Source organism: Engraulis encrasicolus, chromosome 13, assembly GCF_034702125.1.
Source record: "Engraulis encrasicolus isolate BLACKSEA-1 chromosome 13, IST_EnEncr_1.0, whole genome shotgun sequence".
Classification (NCBI taxonomy): domain Eukaryota; kingdom Metazoa; phylum Chordata; class Actinopteri; order Clupeiformes; family Engraulidae; genus Engraulis; species Engraulis encrasicolus.
The window spans coordinates 22,354,577-22,364,576 of NC_085869.1; the positions used below are offsets into that span (position 1 = coordinate 22,354,577).

Sequence of the window (10,000 nt, forward strand, 5' to 3'; positions counted from 1 at the left end):
ACGCTAACTGAGCGACGGAATTCATTATTTTTCTATGAAGGGTAAGCGAACTGGGCGACCAGAGCGAATTCGCCAGGGGTGACGTGAGCTGAGTGACCAGAGCGAATTTCCACGATTAAAGTAAATGTTCGGTGAAAACCATTTGGAATGTTCATATCTCCAAATGCCCCAGGCTGTCAATCCAGAGCCGTTATGTGATTAGCGAAATCAAACACGTCAATGTTACGTCCAGAGTGAATAAAGCGAAAGCGAAATTGCAGTCTGGTCAAAGGTAGTCAGAAATTGACGAGTTAGGGTGATGCACTGTAGCAACACCACATGATCACACGTCTCAGAGAGCACTTGCATGGCGTAGCCACCTATACATGTACGTAGCATGTGGCAGACAGCAGCCAACTCCCAGCTGCAGTCTTCAATGAGTGTCGACACATCACCATTCACCACCCTGTGTCCAAAGAGTTCAGACTGTGTGTGTACTGAGACAAATTGGTCTTATATAAAAATATGTTCAGTAAACAATGAACTGGTCTAGCCGTGTGTCGATATGTCAAACACACGTGTTTTTGTAGCTTCATGGAGGTAGAAGTACTGTAGCTTCATTTTTCAGTGACTTTGTTCCTCTGAAAGGTGCACTGTGTGATATTTTAGCACATTCTTTCCATTATGACGGGGAAAGTTACACCTTTCATACATGAAAAGGTGGAACTTCTCCAGATCCGCCATTTTGAATTTCCTGGGATAGACCTTTTTACCGGCAAAGTGTCCTGTACTTGGTCATACTAATAAATATTAGTTAATTATTTAGGAAATATGTATGACCACCACCACCATTTATGGCCACCATCCTACACAGTGCACATTAATGTAACCTGTTGTATACCACCAGGAAGGCAGTACATGCTGCAGTAGGTACAATGTACACTCACAGGTCCGGGCTCTTATAGTGATACTGTCCCATTTTTGGAAATAAGCTTATTTTATACCTCTCCTTGAGTTAAATGATTGGGTTTTACCTTTCTCCTGTACTTTCAACCGTTCTCTGAGTATGGCAGTGCAAATTTTACCTCCATGCTAGCAGTTAACATTGAGTCTTATGAGACCAGCTGGCGGCTAACTGGTTTCATAGGACTCAATGTTAACTGCTAGCTTGGAGGTAAAATTTGCACTGCCATACCCAGAGAACGGTTGAAAGTACAGGAGAATGGCAAACCCCTACTATTTCATTCAAGGGAAGGTGTAAAATAAGCTTATTTCCAAAAATGACAGTATCACTGTAAAACAATGTGCATTATGCTGCTGACATACCAACGGTTGCAAGAGAGGGCTAAGTTTCTGTGTTTCCCCTGGCCTCCCCTTGTAGGTCGCTCGCCGCCGGGCCTGGCCAAAACGCCCCTCTCCTTCCTGGGCCTGAAGCCCCACAACCCAGCGGAGATCATACTCAACCAGACTGGCTCAGGTGAGACGGATGCCCCCCAAATAATTCACATACAAAAACACACACATGCACGCATACACAAGCGCACACTCATACACAATTATGCAACCTAGCTCTCTCCTAACCTCTCCCTCCTAACCTCCCTCTCTCTACCCCCCCCCCCCCTCTCTCTCTCTCTCTCTCTCTCTCTCTCTCTCTCTCTCTCTCTCTCTCTCTCTCTCTCTCTCTCTCTCTCACACCCACACACACTCTCACACACACTCTCCCACACACACTCCCACATGTATTCACCAGGGCTTGACATTAACTTTCTCGCTTGCCGGCCACTGTGGCTAGTGGTTTTCCCGAGTCACTAGCCATCCAGCTATTCTACTAGCCAAAAATTCGTTTTTTGTTTAATCATCATGCTGTATCTAACCTCAGAAGATGAGGTGCTTAAAGCAAGAAGATGAGTGCATGGGTTTCTACATTGAAATAAAGCAAACAAATAGAAACTGAGTAACTGATCTTTTTCTTGAACTTAAATATGAACAATTGATACACAGGGGGCAACGTGCAGAATATACACTATTCTGATATGTCATACCATAGAATAAGCTACCTGTCAAATTGGCTAGTGACACTGAAATTGTTACCAGCCACAGCCAAGTTTTACCAGCATTTGGCCGGTTGGCAGGTGCCAGTGTCAAGCCCTGGTATTCACACTCACATACCAGCCGTCACCTTCCAGTGTGACCCGAGGAGGCTATTAGAAGAGCAGCTTCTCCCAGGAGGCCCATCAACACCCTGTTATAAGCCATAAAGACGGACTAAAAATGTACTTTTACTACTCCCTATATTGAAAGTCTCCCTACCTCTCTCTCTCTCCCTCCCTCCCTCTATCTTTCCATCCCTTCTCTTTCTATCTCACCCTCTCATTCGGGTCTTTTTTACAAGCATTTCTCTCCATTAAGCAGTGAGATCATAAGTGCTCGTAAATGGAGCATTGGGCATTGGCTTTTTTTTTCATATGGCGGTTATATTGGGTGGGCTTTTAGTGGAACGGGACAGGAACGCTGGTGGGATGGGGTGGTGAGGTTGTTGGTGATTTATAGCCCCCCCTCCAACTAACCCCCCATTGCCCCCACACAGCCCCCCCCCCTTCAGGTTTCTAATGTACAAGCGACCCCTTCGAAGGGACCATGCTCTACCCTCCCCACCCCATCCACCCCCTCCCCACAGGGCTTCCTTATTTACACAACCACCATCCAAACCTGAAGGCGCTGGGCCCCGCCCCCCGCTGAAATATCATTTCATAAATTAGCTCATGGTGAGAACCTGCTCTTGTTTTTGTGGTGCATTCTTGAAGCGTTTCGGCTCTCTGCATTTGCTGCGTGTCGGAGGCATGGGGTCATGGGAAATAGAATCCGTTGTGTTTTCCTTTTTTCTTGTTTTGTTTTGTTCTTGTCTCGTTTTGTCCGGGGTTGGGGGAAAAAAATTGACCGTGACCCTGGTCGACCCGCCGCGGAGGCCTTTTCTGTAGTTGTCGAGTACACGGGATTTGTTTGATATGTTGCAACACCTTCCCTTGTAGGCCAGTGAAACATCTGCTGTAATAAGACAGCAAGGGGTGGTTATTAGAATGGAGAAGCCAACGGGTCTCCTCCTCCAAACACACAGTGCTGTACTGCGACTGTTTGATTAAGAACAGGCACTCCGACCGACCAAGCCAGATGGATCCAAACAAAGAGCTATTTCTTGTCCACCCTAACTTATTCTCTCTCGTTCTTTCTCTTTCTCTCTCCCTCTCTCTCTCTTTCACTCTCTTTCTTTCTCTCTCTCTCTCTCTCTCTCTCTCTCTCTCTCTCTCTCTCTCTTTCTCTTTCTCTCTCTTTCTCTCTCTCTCTTTCTCTCTCTCTCTCTCTCTCTCTCTCTCTCTCTCTCTCTCTCTCTCTGTTCCTCTCTGCTGGCTTTACTTCCTGTTGTGGGGTTCTATTGTGTAGCTGACTGTGTTCTCCAGTGTTATGTGTTACAACTTTTCACGCTGTGTGTTTTCTGGCCTCTCTGCCTCTGAACCCCCTCTGTACTACTTCTTTCCCTTTTCTATTCTTCTTCCCTTCCTCTGCCCCATATCCCCCCTTCCTCCGCCCCCCACCCCGCATGCTGTCAGACTCCGAGAGCCTCAGTGATGAGGAGCCAGGTAAGAGAACAGAACACAGTAAGAAGTCAGATCGATTTCACGGGCAACAAGCCATCATACCGTCACTTTTCTCCAGTGATCCATTCAGCCCTCCCCTCCCTTCTCCTCCCCCCTCCCCTCCCCTCTCTTTATCCGCCTACCTGCCGTACATCTATCTTTTCCCATGCCTGGACAAGTCACAAATGAAGTCTGACAAAGGCTCTTTTCTTGTCCTCATTGCACATGTTCCGTCAGTTCTTGATGCACTCCATAGCTCCATGGCAGCTTCATGGCTCTGTTTCCATCTGGATGACTTGTTTCATCAGGATTCCCATTTTTCAGCTGTACAGTATGTGTCATCGACATTATATACTATACGTACTGTACCTCCGAAACAAGTTATATAAAACCTGTCTTTGTGAAGGTCAATGTATTTGTTTCCTATCTGGAGTGATACAGTTTTCCTTTTGTTCTATTTCATCATCATCAACATACCTTCGCAACCAATGAGATCATGGCACGGTCTCTAGTGCTCTCTGAAACACACTTCTCAACCCACGCAGTGGCACAGATGGCTGTGTTTAAAGAAAGCACTAGAGAGCATTTCATTTCTGTAGAGCACAGTAGTTGTTAAGGCAAGGGAATAACACAGCTCCAAATAAAAAAATATTCTTCAATTGAATTTTGATAGAAAATTCTGTTAACCCATTGACGCCTAAGGCACCTGCAAAAAAGGGTGCTGAATGCCTGAGCCCTTTTTAAGAAAAGCTGCCCTCAGCCTATAAAAACCTAAATATCTCAGCTTCTGAAGTTGCATTTAAACACGAAGACCCTCATATTGCATTAGAATATGTTCATTCAGCTCAAACATACACATTTTTTTAATAAAATTGTCTCAAATCCCATGAGCCTGAATGTTGCGTCATGCAGCTTCAGGTGCCAGGGCCAATGTTGTGCAATGCAACATCAGGCATCAATGGGTTAATACTTGTGTTTATTTATTTATAAGTATTAAGCTCTATACTCATTATTTTGCATTTATGCCTGCCATAGCAAAACTTCAACTGCAAGGATACAATGCAAATACTGTATCATGCATACACAAAAACATCCGCTCTGCATTCTTATGTGAGTCTTATATGCGCGTCCTTGTCCCATGTCACTCCTCTCATCTCCATATTAAACAGTCTGCTGAGCGACCTCCAAGGGAGCGTCCCACCCTTTAGGACGCGAGGACGCGAGCGAGGTGCCATCTGTACTGTCTGACTGTGATTTATCTGTTTTTTGTCTCCCAGAGCCGCGCAGCTACGTGGAGTCGGTTGCGCGAGCGGCAGCAGCTCCCTCCTCCTCCGTCCCCGCCAGCCATGACAGCCCGGACGCCCCCGCCGTCGCCCCCGTCCCCAGCCCGGTCCAGACCAGCGCTGCCGTCCCAGTCCAGCCTGTAGCCGTCCCCGAACCCTCGCCCATGTTCAACGCCCCGCTGTCCTCCAGCAGCCCCATCCACACCCCCGAGAGGTCAGTCTGATCAGTGAGAGGGTGTACTCTACTTCCAGATGCAGTATGCAGAGGTGGAAGAGTACAGGAAAATATATACTCTAATAAAAGTATCTATACTTTGCCTAAATCCTACTCAAGTAAAAGTAAAAGTGAAAGTACCTATCTAAAAATCTCCCCAAGTAAAAGTCTATTTTTTTTTTTACTCAGTTCTCAGGCCAGGTTCTAGTGTAATTGTTGTTGAGTAAAGCACTTGGGTCAAACAGTGGTCAAGAAGAAGTAAACAGTACTAATTTTAAAAAACTACTCAAAATTATAAAGTATTCATAAAAGCTACTCAAATACAATACTTAAGTACATGTAATTAGTTACTTTCCATCCCTGCCAACATTTTGTATATTGCTGTCAACTGTATGTGCGCTTTTGTGAGTGACTAAAAGTGTCTCCTCAATGTAACAATAATGTAATTAAGTGGGTGGTAGAGTAACCATTCCAAGGCCCCAGCAAGTCAGTTGCAGTAGCAAGGCATACAGTAAATACCCATCTTAATTCACCCTCAGACAGTATGACTGTAGGACTTAGAGCGAAGTTGTCTTAATTTCGACTCTTAAGTGATAAGTAATGCAACATGTCTTGCACAGTGTCTGGGTGGTACAGTAACCACAGCAGCTGTGCTTACAGCACAGACACAAACACAAACACAGAGGGGTGCCAAAATGGCTTTCAGTCATACTATACAGTTGTGTTGGGAGGTCTTGGTATATGAATTTATGTGTCACATGGATGCTGTGGTTACAAGCTCAACTGATTAATTGTTCTTTTTAGCTGTAATAGGATATTAACAGTGACAGCTCTTTTCAATCATAAGATGTATGATTAATACACCCCCCCCCCAAAAAAAATGTAAAAAAAAAAAAAAAAACACACACACATTTTTTGTTCAGCACCAGGGATTGTGCCCCAGCTAAGCCACAAGTAAAAGTAATGTAATGTAATATCATGTATATAATATAATGTAATATCATGTATATAATATAATGTAATATATTGTCGTATCATGTATATAATATAATATAATGTAATGTCATGTATGTAATATAATCTAATATCCTTTCTGTTCCTCCAGAGAGCTTACTCCAGTGGACAGCAGTGTGGTCCTGCACCCCTCCCCTCAGCCCGGCGTGGACTCCGGATTCCGCTCTCAGCCGTCGGAGCAAAGTGCCTCCCGCACCCCCACCCCCTCCTCCTACCCATACCCGGCCTCCGGCAGCCTCTCTGGAAGCTACATGAACCCCGACTTCAGCAGCTCGTCCCTGCCCGACAGCAGCAGCCCGGCCAGCCTCCCCGGCCTGCAGCCAGCCTCCGCGAGCCCAGGCACCGGCCCCCTGCTCTTCCAGCAGCCTGCCCCGGCCAGCCCCCGCGCCTTGCACCGCACCATCACCCCCGTAATGGCAGCGGCCCCTCCCAGCCCGGGCATGCAGCGCCGCATGCTCAGTCACGACAGCCCCGTCCTGGGCCGGCAGCCCTCGCCGTCACCGGCGTCCAACGGCTTCCAGCAGCCCGGCCTGATGCCAGCAGCAGCAGCAGGAGCCGCAGGAATAGGAGCAGGGAGCCCGATCCTGGGTCGCCACCCTGCCATGGCCTCCACAGCCACCCAGAGCAGCCCGGTGCTGAGCCGGCAGCCGCCCATCAGCCAGGGCACCCAGAGCAGTCCCGTCCTCAACAGGCAGCCGCCGTTCGGCCAGCCGGTCCTGCCGGTCCAAGGCCACAGTCCGGTGCTGAGCCGGCAGCCCTCCGTCGGCCTGGCCACTCAGAGCAGTCCCGTCCTCAGCCGGCAGCTGTCCCTGGGGCACCACCCCAACCAGAGCAGCCCTGTGCTCAGCCGGCAGCCCTCCCTGGGGGGCCACCCGTCGCAGCAGGGCAGCCCCGTGCTGGGCAGACACCCGTCCCTGGGGCAGGTGGCCCAGGGCAGCCCCAGCCTGGACCGCCATCCGATGTACAACAGCGGCTACACCACGCCGGACGAGCGGCACGGCGCCCTGTCACGCCAGAGCAGCTCCTCGGGATACCAGGTAATGTAATGTTTTACAGTAATGTCTGGATATATGGAAGGGTGGGCTCATATGTTTAATCTGTTATACTATGTTGATTGTTGTACGCTAAAACTTGACACCTTTTGTTCCTTTGTTATCAATAAGGTTACTCTATTCTACTCTACTCTACTCTACTCTACTCTACTCTCTACTCTACTCTACTCAACTCTGCTCTCCTCTACTCTCCTCTACTCTTCTCTACTCTACTCTACTCTACTCTACTCTACTCTACTCTACTCTACTCTTCTCTACTCTACTCTTCTCTACTCTACTCTACTCTACTCTACTCTACTCTACTCTACTTTGTCTGGATACATGAAAGTGAGTGATATCCGTATGTTTGAAGCAGCACTGTGTAATATTTCTCTACTCCACTCTACTCTACTCTACTCTACTCTACTCTACTCTACTCTACTTTACTCTACTCTCTACTCTACTCTCTTTCTCTACTCCACCAGCCACCCTCCACGCCCTCCTTCCCGCTCTCGCCGGCCGGTTACCTGGACGGGGCCGGGTTCAGGCAGGGCAGCCCCGCGCCCCCGCTGCAGCAGCCCCAGCTGCCCGAGAAGAGGCGCATGTCGAGCGGGGAGCGGCCCAACGGGGGCCTGTCCTACACTGGCACGCTCAACGGCAAGATGTCCTCGCCCATGTCCAGCGGGGGCAGCACGCCCAACGTGCAGCACTTCCACACCCTGCCTGACTTCTCCAAGCTCGCCATGTGTGGTACGTAGGAAGAAGGGATTGTGGTGTGGCTGTACACTGGTCAAAGACATTTTTGGGGCTAAGACGTCAGGTGGCGCAACAGCATCTAATGCCCATGAATTCATCAGTATTGGTGGTTGATATGCTGCAATGAATATGCTCCTTAAATAGTCCACACACACAACAAAAATGTAATCCCTATAATAGTGGCACTGGCTGTCACTGTGCTGCCCTGACGTGTTATTGCTGAAATGTCACTGACCCACACACATAGCACTCACTTGAACATACACACACACACACACACACACACACACACACACACACACACACATAGCACTCACTTGAACATACACACACACACACACACACACACACACACACACACACACACACACACACACACACACACACACACACACACACACACACACACACACTAAACACACACATTTTGAGTACCCCCTTTTGTCTTCGCTATTCCCTGACCCGTTTTCTTTGTTTGTTATTGTTGTAATTTTGTAAATAACCCATAGACCATACGAGCCCAGTGAATTTTCTGGTCATTACAATGTTACCATTTAGCACCCACATACATTTTTTACTGTATATTTTATTTGATTCCACATGAAAAGGGTAATATTCTGTAGCAATCAAATCTTCTTCAGACTCTTCAGACACACACAGTTACAGAGACGCACACATGTTTCTTCTTAGCTGCCGGCAGTGTTGCCAGATTGGGCGGTTTTCCCGCCCAATTGGGCTGCTTACAATGGCCGTCTGCGGGTAAAAACTGGTAAAAAGGACATTTGGGCGTCTTTTTCTGGCAATTTATGAACATAGAAATCAATAAAATTTAGTTAAAATTAGGCGGGGTTTAGTATTTCCATGCAGGTTTCGAGCATTTTTTAGGCTGGAAATCGGTCTCATCTGGCAACCCTGGCTGCCAGGGCTATAAATGCGCTACAGTTTTGATGTGCTGAAATAATTGGATGTCTGGCCGTCAGATGCGACATCATGTGACTCAGCCCAGAGGTGAACCAGACAGTGTCCGTAAAAAAAAAGATGCTCGTTGTGATGACAAAGTCTGTCCTCCAATCCAAAAAGCTTGCAAGCCCTCTGGGTTTCATGTAACACATAAAGTATATTTCAGCTAAACACGCTAGTTGACCTTTATCGTGAGGACACCGTTCGTCATAATATACGGCCATTACTTAAGACGGATGTGAATAAACAGATCGCGTGGCTGAGCGGAGCCATCCATCATCTTTGACTGACCTAAGCCTTGTTACGTTACGCTCTTCTCCCCTCTCGTTCTCTCTCTCTCTCTCTCTCTCTCTCTCTCTCTCTCTCTCTCTCTCTCTCCCCCTCTCTCCCTCTCTCTCTCTCTCTCCCTCTCTCTCTTTCTCTCCCTCTCCCTCCCCCCCTCTCTCTCTCTCTCTCTCTCTCTCTCTCTCTCTCTCTCTCTCGCAGATGGCAGCCCTGAGACCAGGTTGAATGTAAAGTTTGTCCAGGACACAACCAAGTTCTGGTATAAGCCAGACATCTCCCGAGAGCAAGGTGATTACACTTATTTACATGGAGTGGATGGTGTTTGGGAGTGTGGTGGATGGTGGTGTGTTTATGGTGTGTGGACCCAGCGTGATGCCTTAAGCGAGAGGTCAACGTTTTGTATATAAGACCTCTTATTTCCTTGGAGTAGATGGTGTTTGGGAGTGTGGTTGGTAGTGGTGGATGGGGGTGTTTGGGAGTGTGGTAGTGGTCTTTGGGGGTGTTTGGGAGTGTGGTAGTGGTGGATGGGGGTGTTTGGGAGTGTGGTTGGTAGTGGTGGATGGGGGTGTTTGGGAGTGTGGTAGTGGTGGATGGGGGTGTTTGGGAGTGTGGTAGTGGTGGTTGGGGGTGTTTGGGAGTGTGGTAGTGGTGGATGGGGGTGTTTGGGAGTGTGGTAGTGGTGGATGGGGGTGTTTGGGAGTGTGGTTGGTAGTGGTGGATGGGGGTGTTTGGGAGTGTGGTAGTGGTGGATGGGGGTGTTTGGGAGTGTGGTAGTGGTGGATGGGGGTGTTTGGGAGTGTGGTAGTGGTGGATGGGGGTGTTTGGGAGTGTGGTAGTGGTGGATGG

General features: G+C 48.2%; 1 protein-coding gene across 10 annotated transcripts in view; it reads left to right on the forward strand.

Annotated features, from left to right (window-relative positions):
• The window catches only part of tns1b (tensin 1b), a 320,407-nt gene that overhangs the window by 291,592 nt on the left and 18,815 nt on the right, over positions 1–10,000 (forward strand). For all 10 annotated transcript variants that reach the window (XM_063213457.1, XM_063213461.1, XM_063213462.1 and 7 more), the window contains 5 exons: positions 1,361–1,456; positions 4,889–5,108; positions 6,214–7,159; positions 7,639–7,903; positions 9,356–9,442. In XM_063213457.1, the coding sequence (XP_063069527.1) occupies positions 1,361–1,456; positions 4,889–5,108; positions 6,214–7,159; positions 7,639–7,903; positions 9,356–9,442 (1,614 nt within the window). The remainder of the gene's footprint in view (positions 1–1,360; positions 1,457–4,888; positions 5,109–6,213; positions 7,160–7,638; positions 7,904–9,355; positions 9,443–10,000) is intronic.